The sequence below is a fragment of the Eucalyptus grandis genome, chromosome 2 (assembly GCF_016545825.1).
Source record: "Eucalyptus grandis isolate ANBG69807.140 chromosome 2, ASM1654582v1, whole genome shotgun sequence".
NCBI classification, from domain to species: domain Eukaryota; kingdom Viridiplantae; phylum Streptophyta; class Magnoliopsida; order Myrtales; family Myrtaceae; genus Eucalyptus; species Eucalyptus grandis.
Genome location: NC_052613.1, coordinates 991,131 through 1,009,667, shown reverse-complemented (window position 1 = coordinate 1,009,667; position 18,537 = coordinate 991,131). Strand labels below are relative to the sequence as shown.

At 41.3% G+C, this 18,537-nt stretch overlaps 3 protein-coding genes across 4 annotated transcripts; 2 read left to right on the top strand and 1 right to left on the bottom strand.

Moving 5' to 3' along the window:
- Nucleotides 1-1,013: 1,013 nt before the first annotated feature.
- Nucleotides 1,014-5,066, bottom strand: LOC104417155 (elongator complex protein 3). The gene is made up of 9 exons (XM_010028473.3): nt 4,534-5,066; nt 4,081-4,150; nt 3,798-3,970; nt 3,044-3,218; nt 2,633-2,799; nt 2,229-2,448; nt 2,028-2,132; nt 1,450-1,602; nt 1,014-1,310 (listed from the first exon to the last, which is right to left on the bottom strand). Exons 1-9 carry the CDS (start codon nt 5,007-5,009, stop codon nt 1,152-1,154), a joined length of 1,698 nt encoding a protein of 565 aa, XP_010026775.2. The 5' UTR covers nt 5,010-5,066; the 3' UTR covers nt 1,014-1,151.
- Nucleotides 5,067-6,564: 1,498 nt separating this feature from the next.
- On the top strand, nt 6,565-14,225 carry LOC104429449 (telomere length regulation protein TEL2 homolog). 2 transcript variants are annotated; one of them, XM_010042300.3, is made up of 14 exons: nt 6,565-6,742; nt 7,356-7,384; nt 7,491-7,593; nt 7,975-8,146; nt 8,305-8,487; nt 8,666-8,823; nt 9,504-9,780; nt 10,187-10,401; nt 10,652-10,750; nt 10,833-11,362; nt 11,608-12,410; nt 12,532-12,730; nt 13,248-13,472; nt 13,544-14,225. In XM_010042300.3, exons 1-13 carry the CDS (start codon nt 6,607-6,609, stop codon nt 13,416-13,418), a joined length of 3,075 nt encoding a protein of 1,024 aa, XP_010040602.2. In that variant the 5' UTR covers nt 6,565-6,606; the 3' UTR covers nt 13,419-13,472; nt 13,544-14,225. The 2 variants fall into 2 exon arrangements, with proteins under 2 accessions (XP_010040602.2, XP_039163781.1); XM_039307847.1 differs by lacking the exon at nt 13,544-14,225 and having other exon boundaries at nt 13,252-13,452.
- Nucleotides 13,846-17,542, top strand: LOC104429448 (30S ribosomal protein S21, chloroplastic). Its single transcript, XM_039305912.1, has 3 exons — nt 13,846-13,986; nt 15,637-16,133; nt 17,028-17,542. Exons 1-3 carry the CDS (start codon nt 13,846-13,848, stop codon nt 17,140-17,142), a joined length of 753 nt encoding a protein of 250 aa, XP_039161846.1. The 3' UTR covers nt 17,143-17,542.
- The last annotated feature ends 995 nt before the right edge of the window (nt 17,543-18,537 follow it).

Sequence of the window (18,537 nt, the reverse complement as noted above, 5' to 3'; positions counted from 1 at the left end):
TTGTATATGATCAGAATTGAAAAGTCCCTTTCCGAGTCATTCCATGATAGCTCTTCACAATGTTCGGTTTGACGTAGAATGCGAATGCTCAGACCAAGTTGACCACATTTTTCCACTTCAAAGACATCATTCTAGAGACATTCTCAATCTCATCGTTATTGTTCTGTTCACGACCTTCTCTTATTCATTGTTTCCTCTGTAATGGAGTGCCAATCGAGTCAAATGCGGAACATATCACTGAACGAGGTAATGCATCAACCAGGGATCATTTCTGCAACTTACCTAATATAACAATCCCAGATCCTCGAGTTGTGAGAACTTGAACCATACAAAATGCTCTAGAGATTTCGTTTTTCTCGGAAGACGTTCTCTAAACGAGTGCCGATAGGTTCTGACTGCAGTACGAACATATCACGAGCGACTTCATCTACCAAGTTTCATGTGGGATGGATCTACCTGGCGGCTCTTCCAATTAGCCTTCTACGACTGCAAAAAGACATGGAGGCGAACTGCCGCTTGCAAGAAATAGTCCAAGATCCGCCAATTGGGAAGCAGATATTAATTCCAAGTTAGATTATAGGATTGATTCAGGTCCAGCTGGCTGTACAAGTTAATCGGCATGCCTTCGAATCAATTGCAGGAAGATGGACTATAAAGGACCGAAACAGTCTGTCAAAATGCTATAGTTGAGTGCAATATCGCTTTTGCTTTCGCTTAGTTTAAACCAATTCTCATCTAGCCCTTGAGGTTAAGACATGCAACTTTATATTCTTTCCTATCGATTTTTTGTGTGATTCTTGGATTGCTTGCAGCGTTTTTCTTGCTCAGCAAAATACAGAGCCATCGTTGCCATCGACAAAGTTTTCACATGATTTAATAGGTCAGCTGATGAGTGCAGAAGAGATTCTGAGGAAGGATTTTGCTAGACTGTGATGTACAAGAGAGTGCATCAGTCTGATTGTAAAAGCAGAACAAATTCAACGCAGGCCCTGTAAAAAGATGGGGCACGGATCTCAGTGAAGAAAGGAATATAGATGGTTTCTTTTGCAATTTAACATATTCATAGATCATTTCCTCACAGTGGTATACAAAATTGATAATTAAACAGATGCTATCATAATGCAAACTCAATACCCATTCTACAAAATTTGTCACTCGAGGTACTTCACCATGTAAGGCCCTTCGAGCTCATAGCCCAATTTCCTGTAGTAATGGCGAGTTCCCACACCGGATATGACTGCTATTTTTGTCGATCTATGCTCCCTACGAGCGATTCGTTCAGCTTCCTCCATCAGAAGTGTACCATAACCCTGTAACAATTGCACCATGGGGGAAGTTAATGGGTGTTGTCACGCAATATTGTCATCTGTCCCAAGGCACATAAAGTGGCATCCGAGTTTTAATGCTAATACTGTCCTTCTTTTTCATCCTTTAGTAGACATGGGTTACCTGGTGTTGCAATTTCTCAGCGTCACGTCCATGAACTGGAACAGCAGTTCCATACACATGAAGCTCACGAACGATAGAGCACTTCCCAATTAACTCAGGGCAAGTAGTGTTCCGTCCACACTTCCGCAAGCGCAACAAACCAACAAGTATATCCTGAGTTATATTGAAAGAAGGTATTTAAGGGTTTAAGTATGCCATAGGACACATTGTACATCAAAAGATATAACAAATGCAATTTAGAATTCATTGCTAGCAGATAAGAGAGTATTCTGCCATCTCAAAGTCTGTGCAGATTACCCTGTGCAGAATACCCTAAATCTCGTGGTTTTAAATCAGTATCATGTGCACAACAGAAGCTGAAGCATCTCTTTTTCTAAGCATTATCAATTTTCTACACGTGTACAAATATAATTTGCTTCATGGCAAAGCAGCTACCAACTGCTGCCAGAGATCAACATTTGTTTGCATGCACACACATATTATGAATATGCATTTGTCTCTGATTCTTTTTTCTATTTTCTTTGTGTGCACACACGCTTGAGAGAGAGAGAGAGAGAGAGAGAGAGAGAGAGAGAGACCTGGTGTGTATCTTCATACGATAAAAATGTCTCCCAACCTTCATTTGCTGAATAATCACGTCGAACAAGCTCCACTTCTTCTGGCTTGATGTTATGGTGTATGTCCTTTACCAATCACAGAAAAAACTTAATAAATTCCAATTGTTGTGACTCCAGCCCATAAATAAAAGATTCCCTGCAAGCATGGACTTCTCCAGTTACCTGAATTCCAGCTTCACGAGTTCGTACATCTCGGCACTTCAAGCCTAAATCATCCATTCTGGCCAGAGCTAATTCGCGAAGGTTTCCTTTCTCAACACCAGAAGTGACTAAAGGCATTGGAATATCACGCTGAACTCTATAGACACGCGTCCAAGGTGGCACCATTGCCAAGATTCTTGCGACAATATCCACAAGTTGCTCGGGTGGGTAATTTCTATACCTGAAATGCATGCCAATTATAATTAGTACTTGACTATAGAAAACACATAAAATTCTAAAAATCACTATCTCATCAACAATATGTATTTTGCAGGACAACATGTAAACCATTTCAATCGTGGTAAACCAGATCCAGCAATATCATAATTCCAGGAGAGAGAGAGAGAGAGAGAGAGAGATCACACCTGCCAGTCTTCCAAAGTTCATACAACCCGGTTCCCCGAATCACAAGGGTAGGATATATTTTAAGTCCATCAGCTCTAAATAGGGGGCTTTCGAAGAACTCCCGGAAACTTTCCAAGTCCCTCTCAACCCCCACATTAGGAAGATCCGGCATCATGTGAGCAACAACCTACAGAAGAAGCACAAAGGCTGGGTGAAAAGAAATACTAAAGTAGTCCATGCCCAATGTGGTGAAATGCTGAACAGTTCCAAAGATACAATTGATTCATTGAAGACAACTCTTCAAACCAAAGTCCTCTAGGATTATCAAATGCTATCTTCTCGTAACATTAAGTATCAACTTGCTTGTCTTTTCATTAGCCAAGCCCATGTAAGTATTACATAATAAAGTGATGAGATTCATGACCATGCACCTTAAAACCAGCATCCTTTGCCAAGCAAAAACAATCAGCCACAGCGGCAACGGTGTGACCTCTATTAGTGTCACGTGCAACATCCTCATAAGTGCTCTGGACCCCAATTTCCAGTCGTGTACAACCATAGGAAAGCATTTGCCTCAAATGGGGTCCAAGGCAATAGTCTGGTCTCCTGACAGAAAAGAAGATTTATTACATTCAGACAGCCAAAATGGACATTTCCAACCATGGAGAGAGAATTCTTTCTACAGAAGAAAAAGGAGCAAAGGCAGGCATAGTTCACTTTGAGCAATGTGCATCACAGAAGGAAAAGAAGGTTAAACAAAATATTACCAACTATAAAATGGGAAAAAAAATAAAAAAAACCTCCACCAAACAGCAGTTCAGTGACCCTTAAATTGTCCTAACCATATTGCCTTCTATGTTTTTAGATGCTTATACAAAGAAGCCCAAAGAAATTATAGTATAGGGATGTAAAAGATTGTCAATTGCCCCTTCCAAATCCCCAGCATCTCTTTATGCCTGGGATATGTAGTTGATCCTGACTAGTTAAAGAATTGCTATCAGAAAAAGAGCTCGAGGCTACAGCACCATTCCCTCTAATGATAACTAGGAGTAGTTTTTTGTACTTCTGTTGGAGGCACAGAATGTTGTCAGCATTGAAAATTCAGGACCTAAACAACTACTGAAACAAATTGACCTCACTCTAGCTGTTGACACAATTGATTTCTCAAAGTCATCAGTAACTCACGTTTCAATGGTCATGCCGATGCACTTCACTGCACTGTGCTCTGAGTAGGAAACTGCCTCTTCAACATTGGCTGAAGTATGTCCTGATAAAGCATCGTGAAGATTCCTGGTGAAGTAATCACGATAATCTGCTGGTAGAGACATGAAAGTGCCGCCCATCAATATGAACTCCACCTGACACCCAAAACAAGGCATATAAAAGCTACATCACAACAGAACACCAAATGGGAACTTTCGCAACTACAAACAGGACAATGTAATTTATCAGAGCCCGCAAAGCAAACCTTATCAACGCTGTGACCCAGCCGCTTAAGCTGATCTATCCTACCCCTGGCTTGGACATACGGATTATACCTGAAAACCCACATTAAAGGTATAAGGTTTTCGCAAATGACAGTGCATTAGCTCACACTCACTTTACAACTAGTCCACAATCTTCATAATTTTGGAATGCAGAACACAGCACCAACAACTATAAGAACGAATTATACTGCTCTGATTGACAGTATGAATGACGAAATGATCATGGACCACAAATAATCTTCATAATTTTGGAATGCAGAACAAACTGCAGCACCAAAACAACTATAATAACGAATTACTCCTTTTTAACTGCTCTGATTGCCAACAACTATAAGAACGAATCAGTGATTGAATGACGAAATGATCATGGACCATAAGTACACAGATAAAGATACCAACTTTGAATACGACGAGACCAAACACGACGCGCTTACCTAGCCCTAATCGCGCGCATGCTCGTCGGCTCATAGCCAGTGTAGGACTGCGTGCTGTACTCGAAATCCGAGTCGGGCCCCCCGGGGCAGTACACGCATATGTTCCCGGTCGTGGCGATGTGCGGGCACCGGTGGGGCTTCGACATGACGGCGACGACGGCGATGCCGGAGGCGGTGCGGACGGGCTTCGCCTTGAGCTTCGGGAGGAGCGCGTCGCGGTCGGACTCCGGGAGCGCCGCGATCATCTCCACGAGCTTCGGGGCCCGCGCGAGGCCGTACTTGCGGCACGCCGCGGACTTGAGGGCGTTGAGGTCGACGGTCTCGCCCTTGCGGGAGAGGTCCACCATGGCGCTCACGATCTCGCCGATGGCCCGCACGCGGGCCTCCTCCTCGGTGAGGCCGTGCGCCTGGAAGCCGCCGCCGCCCGGGCGCGGCTGCCGCTGGGTCTCCGCCACTGCCACTGCCGCCGCCGCCATGGAGAGATGGGGAGGGAGAAGGGAGGAGGCGGAATCTTAGCGGGGGTTTTTCGTATAACGGTTTCGATCGCCGATTTTCACTTGAATCGCCGGTTTTCGGGTTACCCGATCCGGGCCGGATCTTAAACCCTGATTAGTGACCAGAGATACGTGTGATCGGTTTCAAGATGGGTCGATTTCTACATCCAGAATCGGATCGGTTTTGATTTATGGAATTGGGAACCGCCCTGCTCGGTCCTGGAACCAGTGAATTTTTTTCTTTAATTTCTCCTTAAAAAATTACTAATTAAGATTTGTTTTTTAAAATTAAAAAATCTTAACTTATGCGTCGATTTGATCCGAACGATCATCTTTTACAAAATCAAGAACTGAATTGGTTAGGAATTGAGATTGGGATCGGTTCCTTAGGAAATCACCAAAACCAATTAATTGGTTTAGTTTCAAGTTGGATAGGAATTGAGCCAAAATCTAAAATATTAATTTATGTGAATTTATATGTCGATATTAAGAAAGTTTTGAGCGTGTTGGACAAAACAAAATTGAATTACATATACTAGAAGATTTTAATTAAGGGTGCATTTTTTAGCGGAAAATTGATGAATTAATTTTTTTAAAATGGTTGTTTATATCTTATAAAAATGGATTAAGGAAAAATTATTTCATTTTTCACAAAAAAAACATGTTTTTGTTTATAATAAAAATATTTTTCAAATGAATAATTAATTCAAATTGTTATTTTTAGAGAAATATTTTCCAATTTTTTTCCACAAAATAAGCAGAATTTAAATAAAAAAAGAAAAAGCAAAAAAATCAATCATGCATGTCGGGCCCCTCCTAGAGAATTATCTTATGTTTTACTTAGTGATAAAGTTGTGATGTGATGTTTAAGACTTGTTTGATAATTAGACTAAATAATGCTTGATTTTATTCTTTTGTTTTTGAAAAAAAAAAAATCCGTTTTGAAACAAAATCAAAAAGTTGTAAAAAAACTTCCTTATCCTTGGGAATAACTCCAAAGTCAAGTCAATTTTTTTTTTTTTTTTCTTTTTTTCCTTTCTCTTCCTATTTCCTCATCGCTAGTCATCCATGACAACAAGAGAACTAGCTGGGTGAGATCCGGCAACTGATTAGAAAAGAATAAGAGGCAAAGAAAAAGAGAAAAATATAATAAAAATATAAAAATTAAAAGAAATTCTAAGTTACAAAAAAAAATTATGGATCATCATAAAAGATTTCTATTTCGAAAAAAAAAATTTGGGTAATTATCAAACGTTTTCAAAATTTCAGAAATTTATACATGAAAATAGAATAAAAAAATTATTTTAAAGCTAAAAAACAAAATAGTTACAAAACATGCCTTTATTTTTTTTTATTTTATACCTGCGTTTGCCAAAAAAATAAAAGATTGCTTTAGTCCCGGTCCAGATTGTGACTCGAACCGCTTGCCAATTTTCTGGACCGGGTCCGACTGCGGGGTCCACATCGGTGGTCGGGTAACCGCTTTCGCGGTCGGGTTATGTTATAGACTTCGAGAAGCCGTCACCATTTTCTCAAATTCCGGAACGCCGTGAGCAGCGACGGCGGCGGTGGTGCGGCGATGGAGGCGGAGTTGCTGGAGAAGACGAGCGAGGCGATCGCAGCCATAAAGAAGGCGAAGCACGTGGACCAAGTGATCTGCGCCCTCCACTCCCTCGCCGTCCTTCTCTTCCCCGTTGATTCCTCTCTTCTCGCAGGTCCCTATCTCGTTCGCTTCTGCCTATGATCTTTCTGTATTGTATAACGTTGGAAAATTTGAATGTCCTTTGCTCTTCGTGACATGGGACTGCTGCTGGACTCTCAGCTTCATTTGGGTTGCTTCTGTTTAGAGTGTTTTTTTTTTTTTTTTGGTGGTCTGTGGCTTCTGTGGGTGTGCTAGATGACATGAATGAGCTGATTGCGTTTTTCTTGGTAACAGTGATTGTGGGATTCTCTCTTTTCTACCATTTGTAGTCATCCTAGAGTTGGCGAGTGGAGTTGTGTGATGTTTTACTGTTTTGTTCGTTTCTGCCTATGATTTTTATATATCGTATAACGTTGGAGGACTCGAATGTCCTTCACTCTTCGAGACATGGGACTGCTGCTGGACTCTCGACTTCATTTGGGTTGCTTCTGTTTGCAGTGTTTTATTCTTTTTTACTTTTTGTGTGGTCTTTGGTTTCTGTGGTGTGCTAGATGACATGAATGAGCTGATTGCGTTTTTCTTGGCAACAGTGTTTGTGGGCTTGTCTCTTTTCTATCATTTGTAGTCATTCTAGAGTTGGTGAGTGGAGTTGTGTGGTGCTTACTGTTTTGTGTTTTGATGTGCAGGCGTTGTTGATGAAGGATACAGAGATCAGGTGGCTGCTTGGGCTGCTTTAGTTTTTTGTTCAGACCTGACTTTTCTTATGGGGTTTTAGCTTCAATTAATGTGATGTTGGCTGCTTTTTTTCTTTTTTTATGTAGGTTCTCGGGATTAAGATTCCTTCCGCTAATGAGAGAGAAGATTGGTGGCAGGCGTTCTACCGTGGAGCTGCATTTCCAGCTTTAGCTAGAGTCCTATTATTCGGTAGCATGTTGTTTTGCATGTTATGGTTTTTCGTTGTGCTTTATTCCTCAAAAAACTGCCATCTCACCCCCACACAAGGCAGGAAAGGACTTGGAGTCTCCTTTCCTCTCGCAGATTAGTTGTCGCTTCTGTGTTGATCCTGTGCACTTTGTCATTGGAGCCATGATTCATTGTCACATCGTTTTACTGTTTGATTAGACATGTGATTACTATTGAGGTTGCGCTTCTTTAAATTGGTGTTGGAAGTGGCATACTTGATGCTTGAGTTGATGAACCCAAAATTCTTCCTTATCTTTACATGATCCCCCAAATTTTATCCTTGTCAGAGACTTATCATTCATACACACCTGCTAGTTTTGATTGTAACTGTTATCTGGTCAGATGTTGCCTCGGACTGGCTCGCTTGCTTTCCCTTTACTGCACAGAAGCATGTATATGATGTTTTCTTTGTGGATGGACTTGCCACCGAGGTGGTCCAGACTCTGATTCCTCGTCTACAACTAGACAGCAGTGCTGGTCTTGATGTCAATGCGATTGTCTCGAATATCCAGAGGTGTGAGCGAAGGCCCTTGTCTCTTACTTAATAAAGTGGAAAGGATAATTATATCAACCTGTATAACTTTGTCTTTCCAAGCCATTATTAAGGACATTTGAATCTGAGGAACACAATGCCAACAATGCAGTGAATATAACATTTTATTCTCTTGACAGATTAATAGTGCTTTTCTTGCTTGAAAGCACCGGAGTGCTCCGTATTGCTACAGAGTTTGCTAAATCACAAAGGGAAGGTTCATCTCATGAACAACTCCAGCCTCTCATATCGAGGGTGGCGCAGCTTATAGCATCCGTGCCTGACAAAGCACAGTTCAAAGCTCCACCTTCTCTTTCAGCACAGTATCCTTTGTTCTGCTATTCCCGATGTTGAGTTTGCTTGCCTATGTGGTTTCTTCTTCTTACTAATTGGAACCTTACCTAATGATTTCACCATATTAAATACATCGGTTAAGTGATTTTGGAGCAGAACTTATTTGATCCTCCTTTGATGTGTTTGTTCTTTACAAGAGAGTTAAAGCATTTTCTTCAGGCAGATAATTACTCAGCTTCTCTGTGGAGTTGATGGAAGAGATTCGATAACAGATCCTGGAAGGACTGTTGACAAGAGTGAGATGCATGGTGCCTTTCATTTTACTGGGGAGACATTTGCTCGCATTTGTCGTCGAGGATTTACAGGTCAGTAACATACTTAAGCTCTGCATGTTTTGTTTTCTCATGTTTAGAGTGAAAGAGAGTTTTGTTCTTATGTAGCAGAGCTTCTGCCACCAACAACAAAAACCTAAGTGACTGGGTGATGCAACTGCAACTTGCTTATGTATAAGTGAATAGATTGTACTCCTACAATGGTTTGAATTCACTTTGATGTATATCATCTTTGTCGATGTTATCAATTCCGTCTCATTGTTGGAGCTTCTGCTGTGGAGGTCTTTGTTCATGGGCTTACCCATTCTGATCTGAATTGCTGGTGAAAAAGAGTTATGGACCTAAGAGTCATTACCCACTTAAGTTGCATTTGGAAGTGATTAGACTATGCTATTCGAAGATTCTTAAATATGTGTAACACTCTAGATCCAAGTTCAACCAGACATTGTCTTGAACTTTCCACAAATATAAACACTGGAGAATTTGGGCACTAGACATTGCCAAATTCTTTGTTAGATAGTACTGTTTTCCTTTATGTCACACAATATTATGCCATCGTAAAAGTCAGATATTATTCTTGTGAGTATGCTATCTGACTTATTCTTAGTTCATTGTATTTGCAATGTTAATACATAATTGTGTCTTTCCTTTCACAAATGGTGTCCAGTGGACTGGAGATTTGACAATAGAGTACTGGATTTCTTTTTGGGCAGATGTTTTGGCAAGTGAAGTGGTTCCTCGGATACTTAGTCACATCCGAGGGTTATTGTTATCAAATGGAACAACTATTGGAGCACATGTATTTGAATCAGATCCAGGGTCCCAGTTTTGGATAAAGATGATGGAAAATATAAAAGATTCCTATGCTGTCGAAAGAATTTCAGAAGAGCTTTTACGTGGGCTTGCTACTGAGCGTATAAATGACACTGAAGCTTACTGGTTCATTTGGATATTGTTTCACAATCTGTTCTATAATCAAAATTCCGTTCGGTATGCAAGTTGTTTATCATTGTTATTGCTTTGACATAAGTAGATTTTTGTCATATTATCCGGCTGTCTTCATCCAAACTCCAAAACCTCTCCAAATCCAGGAAGCGCTTTTAACTTGCTGCAGTCCATCTGTCTCTTACATGCCTGTTGATGTGATGGGCTATTGTAGTGTTTCATCTATAACTTTAGCTATCAAGAGAAATTGCCATTGGACTACATCAAATCCTTACATACAGGCAGACACCTACCTGCAGTAAAGATTTCTGTATAAGAGAAGTTTGATGCGATTCCCTGGTTATGGTTTTAGATTGCACCTGGAATTCAGTGAAAGTTATAGAATTGTTTTATTTTTATGATGATTTGCATAATGCCACATGTCAATTGTGTAATTTTTTTGGGGACTCAGGACATTGTTTCTGGACAAATTTCTACTTTGGAAAGTACTACCTGTTCGGTGCCTGCATTGGATATTTCAGTTTGCTGTATTTGGATGCCCTCCTAATCCTGATTCACAAGTCTCAAATCATGTGTCACAACATCTTCCGATTACACTGCAAAGTCTGGTGGTAGTATGGTCCAAGCAGGAGTTTGTTCGATCAGTGTCATTGGAGCAGCAAGTTTGTATCCTCTTATTATTTGTTGTGATATATCTAGTGATGGTTCTCAGTATGGAGGACTGCTGGTCTACGTTAAAAGAATGAAATAACGGAACCTCTCTTCCATCTTCTTGGAAATGCTGTTATAGTTCCTATAGATTGAGTGCCTATTGCATGCGTTAAACTTTTACCAGACAAAACGTATCCCGAATTTTGAGGACCAAAGTAATATTGTATTACATTTGGCATTATGTATTACCTTGATTTTCGTTCAGATGTTACTGCAGCAGTAGGCCTTTTACTGGAGCAGATGTCTAAAGAGGAACTGGATAAGTCTAAGGATGTGATGCACTCAATTCTTCAAGGAGTTAGCTGTATATTTTTGTCCACTTACTAGTTTCAATGGCAATAAGGTTACTGTTTCTTCCCTTTTAAATGTTGTTTGACCTCTTGCAGGTAGGCTGGAGAGTCCTGACCATTTAATTAGAAAAATGGCTAGCAGCATCGCTCTAGCATTCTCGAAAGTGATTGATCCAAAAAATCCTTTGTACCTTGATGATAGCTTCAGTGGTGAGAGTATCGACTGGGAATTTGGTTTAGATACCTCCAAAGACAGTGCGTTGCCTGCCTCTAATGGCAGAATAAAGGGAAGTCATGAAACAAAGACATCTGTTGGCACAGTGGACACGAATGAGTTTAATGATACAGCCACTGATGGGCAGGACAGTAATCTGAAAGATGAAAGAAAGAAGTTATCTGAGTATAAGATGATTGACCCTGATGAGATTATTGATCCAGCTAGTCTAGAACTCGAAAGAGAATCTGATTATGATAATTATGAAAATGTGAGCGAAAGTTCCGATGCCTCAAGTGACTCTTCGTTGGAGCCATATGACTTGACAGATGATCAAACTGATTTAAAGAGAAGATTTTCACAGTTGGTTGATGTTGTGGCAGCATTACGAAAAACTGACGATGTTGATGGGGTAAGTCATCCTGTTGTGCTTGTTTATTTTGTTATCTCGCACAACACTCTTGAAGAATCCATTTCTTTCCTAGGCCACTTATGAGATCTTCTTTAGTGAAATTTTGTTTTGCACATTTGTAGTATGACAAATCCTCAATATAAGGAATACTGGTTTTGGAAAAATTTCCAATCAATCTGGTTTGATGAGATGGACACAGGAGTTCTCTGAGCGAACGTACTCCTTTCTTGTTTCGTTGGTTGCAGGTGGAGCAGGCTCTTGAAGTTGTTGAAAAGCTTGTGCGAGCATCCCCTGATGAACTAAAATATGTAGCAAGCGATCTTGTTAGAACTCTTATACAAATTCGTTGCTCTGATGTGGCTGTTGAAGGCGAGGAAGATTCAGCAGAAGAGAAAAGACAAAGGGCATTGGTTGCTTTGGTAGTGTCATGTCCACTGCAGTCCCTTGAAACTGCCCACAAGCTACTTTACTCACCAAATGTGGATGTAAGCCAAAGGATAATGATACTCGACATAATGACTGAAGCAGCAGAAGAACTTGCCAAGGCCAAGATTATGCGATTGAAACATCAGACAGGGCCTCTTGTGTCTATCACTTCGGAGAGTCGACCATGGTTCTTGCCCAGTAGTGCAGGACCTGCTGGCGCAGGTTCCTGGAAGGAGGTAGCAGGCACCGGCTCTGTGCTGAACTTGTCAAGTATGGGGACTGAAAATGTTCCAAATTGGTCAACTCATTATGAGAGAGAGCTTCCTCCAAAACCTGGTCAGATGAAGCGAGGAAAGACGCGCAGATGGAGCATTAAGTCTACAAATATGCAAGAAGAGCAGATTGACGTATCCCAGAATAAATTTCCTGTATATGCAGCAGCTTTTATGCTCCCTGCCATGCAGGGATTTGATAAGAAAAGTCATGGCGTTGACTTGCTCGGAAGGGATCATATAGTCTTGGGAAAACTTATCTATATGCTCGGTGTATGCATGAAATGCACTTCTATGCATCCTGAAGCAACTGTATTGGCTCCACCTCTTTTAGATCTGTTGGGATCAAGGTATAGAAATATCAATACACGAGGTAGCACTGAGTGCAAATAACCACCATCATATTTAGGATATGCTTTTCAAGATAACTGCAGAACTTTGCAATCTGAAAGTGAATTCTTATTTTTGCAGAGAAGTTTGCCATCACAGTGAAGCATATGTTAGGAGAGCTGTGCTCTTTGCTGCTTTGTGTGTATTAATAGCGCTTCCTCCTTCATTTGTCGCATCTGCTTTGGTTGAAGGCAAAGCAGAAATTTCTAAAGGTCTTGAATGGGTCCGGACATGGGCCATCCAGGTTGTGGAGTCTGACCCTGACAGAGAATGCTATACGGTAAAGAATGAATACTTTCACTGGGAACATTGTCATATTTGTTCATTTTTTCAGTTTCTGAGTAATGCTCGGGCTCTTAACATTTACAATCATATGGAAAGTCATATCAGTCAACACTGACACCACGAAGGAGAAAGGAAAACTCTTGTAAGCATGTTTAAACGGAAAGTTCACTGCATAGACAGTATGTCATAGGATGTATCATGAAAGCCGAGATATGTTGCTGACATGCAAGTCAATGTTCCTCATGCACGCTCTTCATTGCCTCCCTTTCTGTCATTTAGTTTTTCACATAAGGTGACCTTGTCTTGGTCTTAGGTTGAGATCCGCTGTGACTGCTTGTTTGTTCACTCCTTTTTTCATTTCTTTCCACTTTTCGCTTAGCTCATATGATATCAATTTGAAATATATCTAGGATTTTAACATGTGCAACATTGGTTGTAATCTGACAATAGTGAAGTTCATTCATCAAGTATTTTTTACATGAATGACCAAAATCGTATCTCCCTTCTTGTAGTTAGCTATGTCATGTCTCCAACGTCATGCTGAGATGGCCCTTCAAGCTTCACGGGTATTAGAATCAACTGCAGAAACTGCTGTCAAGTCAAAGAACATCAGCCTCCCATCTGATCTGTCCAAGGGAATAATTAAAATCCCTAGAGGAATTAGAGGAAGTATAGAATTCTAGATGAATCTTCCCCAACAATACCTGCTCGCACCGTGCACATCATCGACTCTCAATGTAAGTGCTCTATTAGTTCTTTACCATTTGATATTATTTGGCGTCAGTTAAAAGTCATTGGTTGGGCACAGGAAACTTGGAAGAAATCCTGCGTACAAAGGAAAACACTCCAGCGAGGGGTTTCGGTTCCTGCTTTTCTAGTCCTCGTGGAAATAAGCATGTCCTGTGCTTCACTGTTTCCTGGCAGGGGCAACTTAGGACCAAGAGGCAAGTCTTCTTGAATATGAGCCAAGTAATGATGCTTTTCTAGATTAGCAGTCCCTCTGCCTCTGTGGAAGATCAGAATCAGGTGAGAGCAAGTGAGCTGGCATTTCAGAGGACCTCACGGCTGCTGAAGCTGGGGCAAGCTCTTCCGGTGATGGAGATCCAGTAGATGGAGGTGTCGAAATGGATCAGGGTTCTTTCTTCACCCGACTCTGTGTCCGAAAGGCGACTTGATCCACTCCGAGTAGGGGATGACAAGATGCAAGATACGACAAATGGTTCGTCGTACCCGACTTTTGGGAATGGATTGGTGCACAAGTGGCTGATCTTTTTTTTATAAATTTATGTTCTTTTCTTCCTATTCCCAAAGCTCACAATGATGTATGTCAGATCCCGAGAAGCGCGGCGCATTGGTGTAAACTGCTTAACGTTCTATAACTTTAAAATGCCTGCTTGTACCCGTTTGTTCAACTTTGGGGAAATGGCTTTGCATTTCCCCAAGTATCCTTGAGAGAATGAGCATTTTGGGAAGGGAAGTGTGTTTGGAAATCAATTTTTTGTGTATGCTTTGCAAAGCTATTTCAAAGTAAAAAGAAAAATGAAAAAAAGAAAAGGGAGAAAGAAAAATGAAAAAAAGAAAAGGGAGGAGGAGATGCAGTTGGTGATCGTGGGGTGCGGCTGGTGGCGGTGGTGCTGGTGGTGGCGGGAGCGGCTCGCCCGAGGTCGCCTCGGCGACGCCCGGGTGGCGCCGATCTCAGCGACACGCCGACCTCGGGCGACGCCCGAGGTCGCGCGGCCACGGGCGGCGCCGCCCGAGGTCTAGCGACCCAGGGCGACACCCGAGGTCGCCCGACTCAGCCACCTCGACCGAGGTTGCGCGACCTCGGGCGAGGCATCCGGGCAGCCCGCGCCAGGCCGAGCGCCGTCAACCGCGAAACTCGACCGACTCGGGCGGGGGAAGAAGAACCGAACGGGGAAGAAGACGGTGAAGAAGAAGAATGAACAGTAACTCTCAGAATGCCAAAGCTGAAAGCAAACTCTACCCTAGCATTGGGCTTTCACTTGTGGAATGCCCACGTTCCACCAAAGAAAGATTCAAAAGTTTTGCCAAACACAAAATTTTTTCCCAAGGGCTTGGCCGGGGCCCAAAGCCCTCGGGGAAAGTCCAACCAAACCTGCGAACCATTTATCTGTGAAAATGGATGTCATAATTTTCTTGCGGTTAAAAAGAATGTTCAGGTCAACAAGTTCCCGTACCTGCTGTAATTGAAGTTCTTTTTTTCTCTGGAGACTGCTGGCCGGTGGGCTTGTAGAAAGGTGAATGATGCGCGGTTGTTGTCCCGTTGCAGTGTGCCGGCGATGGCTCGGAGAAAATATTCAATAAGGTCAAATATCGAAAAACACCCGACTGTTCTCGCTGATTGTTTTTTTTTTCTTATAGCAAATCACACTATCTATGGAAATTCCCTTCGAAAAAGCCAATGCCAAAGGTGTGCTTATGGATGATGTATTCAGATTTAGTTCTTGAAATTTTTCTGCATATTTGTCTAAAAAAGCTCTAAATCCATTATATGGCAGTCAATTCGATTTTAAACTTTTAATATGTCAATTAAATCATAAAATTTGATAATTTTTTAATTTAGTGCTAACTATTTCCATTGTGTCCATATAGTCCTAAATTTTTTAAAGATTTGTCATTTTAGTTTTAAACTTGTTATTTAGACCTAAATTAATAAAATTGAAAGATCTATGATTAAATTAGCAAATCGTCAAAATGTTTAGAAATAAATTGATATAATTGAAAATTTTATGATCTAATTAATGTGATGAAAAGTCATACGTTAAGGTTTTGATCTACCAAGGGGAGGATCGAGAAATCCCATGTTCCCCAATTCTCCAACAGATGATTTTGGGCCAGCATCATTAAAGTGGGCCAAGACAGGAATGGCCACTGACACAGTACAGACAAAAATTAAGGAATGACCCAGACACCGAGAAAGCGAACGACAACAACGTAGTCGACGACCATGATCAGCGCCTCCTCGCTCTCCGCCAACTTCCTCTCCTCTCTTCTTCCTCCCAAGTCAACCCCACCACCTCCTCCTCCTCCCTCTTCGAGCGCAGTGACATGGCTCCACCTCCGCCCCAGCCCGCCGACGCCCACCGCCGGAAGTGGGAGCCGCTCGTGGCCGACGTTGGTCCGTCGCCGTCGCCGGCGGCGATGTCGACCGCGTGCCCTGCGCTGGCGTACGCGAACACCCTTTTCTTCAAATCGACGTATAACGTGCAGATAACCGTGGACGACAACGAGCCGGAGGAGAGGCTGGTGAATCGGTTCAGGAGGGAGGTCGCCAAGGCCGGGATCATCCCAGAATGCCGGCGCAGGCGGTTCTTCGAGACCCAGCAGGAGTACAGGAAGCGGAAGACTCGAGAAGCTGCCAGACGGAATCGCCGGAGGTATTCTCTTTCTTTTCTCTTTTTGATCGGGTTCTTGAATGAGATCTTTGTTTTGAGAATTCGCAGTTGTGGGTATTTGATCTTGCAAGTTCTGATTTTTCTGACTTCCTGAATTCAGAAATTCTTTGCATGATTAGCCTCCAGCCCTCCGCCATTGGGTTTGTCTGTTTTTTCTATTTTGTTTCTGTTTTGTTTGAATTGATGAGAGAACGGTAGTTCTTGGTGCATAAGGAAGTTATAATGACATAGCAAAGCTGTTATCAGAACTGATGGGCATTGGAATTTGAATTAGAGGATAACAATGACCGGCCAAGTTCTGGAGAAAAACTTGATGGTAGCATTGAAATTAGATCGTCACTAGTAGCAGAATCCAAGAGCTAGTTTGAGATTTAAGTCTTATCACTTCTCTTCATAGCTAGCAGGCATGTTTTGTCAAACTAGCCAATATCATTCCATGATTGCCGGGTAGCCAGGAAAATATGCGGCTGTTTCTCCATCGACTTCAAACTAGGGAGTGATGACCTTGAGTTATCATTGGGATTGAGATATGGTCGGTTAAATCTCAAATTAAATGCAGAATTTGAGCAAAGAATCAATCTTTACTGGGGAAGTTCAATGTCCTGCGACTGTTTCAGCATATCGATGCAATTGAATCAGAAGCCATGTTCATTTACTTCGGAAACTTTGTGCATGAGAAATATTGATCATTTTGCAATGTAGCCAGTCAAATTCATCTGCTCTCTTGATGATGGTGATGAAAATGCATTACCTTTTATCTATATGTTGGATCAAAGATTTCTGGTAGTTGAATCTTGTGATCTTTCAATATGCTCTTGCACAGACCAATTGAGACTTCCCAATAACGTTTGCTCACTTCTTTTTGACTCTGCCCAGGCGCCCACAAGCTAAATTGGCAAAGCAGGCTAAAAAAGAGATGCCTCAGAAGAAAAGGGCCGATGATGAAGAAGATGATAACTGGGATCTTCCTCAAGGAGACCTTCCATACTGACTGATCTTTACATGCTGAATGTTAAGAAGATAATAGATGAACAGCACAGTTCTGGTGCGAGCAGTTGTGAAGCAGACGGTACTGTTCTAGCATTGAATGGCTTGTAGTGCTTTGGTGAGAGAGAAATTTCATCACATTAGTCAGTTCCAAAGCAATGCAGTGAAGAGAGGTTTTTCGGTTCCAGCAATGAGAAAAATAAATGTTATACTGAGATGGATTACCGTGGATGCTGAATACTCTCCAAAGACCATCTTTGTTTCTGACTGAGTGAATTTCACTGATTCTATTTTGTTGACAATCATATGCACTTGATTGTTTTCTTCCCTTCCTCCACCGTGTATATTCTTTCCAGTATGGTTTATTCTTTTATCAACAAAATTCCTTTGTGTAGGATACCTCATTTTTTGTTTCAATCAAAGTGATTAGCTTAGAAAAGGTTTGGACAGTGGCTACTAATATCCCACAAGGCGAAGAGGGGATGCAGCACTCAGACCTGATGCTCGACGCAAACTCTTCATTATCAAGCACCTGTTGGTTTGAGCATCTGTCGAAGTTGAGGTCCTTGAATTTATCAAAGACAATGGTAAAACATTTCAGCTACTCAGACATTTATTTGAGCTGCAATCTATTTTGCTTTCTCTGTTGTTGATGTTGTGTGACTTGTCGGATGAGATGCTTGTTTTGAGGAGTTCATGTGAGAGAGGGACTGAAAATGCAAATATATACAAACAAACGTAGATCAAAGCTTTATTAAGAGTCTGTTCGTTTCACGAAAAATAACTTCCGAAAAAATATTTTTCGAATTTTTTAGTGTTCGTTTCATGAAAAAATAACTAGTTGTGGAAATTATTTTCCACCAAGAAAAAAGTCTTCTTAAGAGGGGAAAATGTTTTTCACTTTTCAAATTAGGAAAAATATTTTCCTTACTCACTCTCTTGTCTCATAACCTACTAACCCCATTCTTTCTTGTTTTTTTAATAATTTGAATTTTCAATTCTTTTCTTTTTCCTTCTTCTCTTTTTTTTTATTTTCTTTTTCCTTTATGCTCCATTCGTTTCATGGAAAATAACTTCTAAGAAAGTGTCTTCCGAATTTTCCAGCATTTCGTTTTATGGAAAATGAATAAAAGAAAAAAAGTCTTCTAAATTAGGGGAAAATATTTTTCACTAATTATGCTCCGCTCGTTTCGCGGAAAATAACTTCCAGTGAAAATATTTTCCTGAATTTCCGGTGTTCGGATGGCGGAAAATACACGGTCAACGGAAAATATTTTCCGGTCAATGGAAAATTTCTTGAATGGCGGAAAATGACTTCCTTTGAAAAGAGGAAGTCATTTTCCGCAGCTCGCGCTCCAGCTCCTTTTCCTTCGTTCTCGTTCTCTCTCTCTCTTTCTTG

What these genes read in the sequence shown, in the direction of transcription:
- LOC104417155 (XM_010028473.3), bottom strand. Translation starts at nt 5,009, where the DNA reads ATGGCGGCGGCGGCAGTGGCAGTGGCGGAGACCCAGCGGCAGCCGCGC. An exon ending in TGGGTCACAGCGTTGATAAG is followed by an intron (nt 3,971 to 4,080) that starts GTTTGCTTTGCG and finishes TTTGGGTGTCAG; the next exon opens with GTGGAGTTCATATTGATGGG. An exon ending in ATCGGCATGACCATTGAAAC is followed by an intron (nt 3,219 to 3,797) that starts GTGAGTTACTGA and finishes CTTTTCTGTCAG; the next exon opens with GAGACCAGACTATTGCCTTG.
- LOC104429449 (XM_010042300.3), top strand. Translation starts at nt 6,607, where the DNA reads ATGGAGGCGGAGTTGCTGGAGAAGACGAGCGAGGCGATCGCAGCCATA. An exon ending in AGCTAGAGTCCTATTATTCG is followed by an intron (nt 7,594 to 7,974) that starts GTAGCATGTTGT and finishes TTATCTGGTCAG; the next exon opens with ATGTTGCCTCGGACTGGCTC. An exon ending in TATAATCAAAATTCCGTTCG is followed by an intron (nt 9,781 to 10,186) that starts GTATGCAAGTTG and finishes TTGGGGACTCAG; the next exon opens with GACATTGTTTCTGGACAAAT.
- LOC104429448 (XM_039305912.1), top strand. Translation starts at nt 13,846, where the DNA reads ATGGAGGTGTCGAAATGGATCAGGGTTCTTTCTTCACCCGACTCTGTG. An exon ending in CGACTTTTGGGAATGGATTG is followed by an intron (nt 13,987 to 15,636) that starts GTGCACAAGTGG and finishes CCACTGACACAG; the next exon opens with TACAGACAAAAATTAAGGAA. An exon ending in GCCAGACGGAATCGCCGGAG is followed by an intron (nt 16,134 to 17,027) that starts GTATTCTCTTTC and finishes GACTCTGCCCAG; the next exon opens with GCGCCCACAAGCTAAATTGG.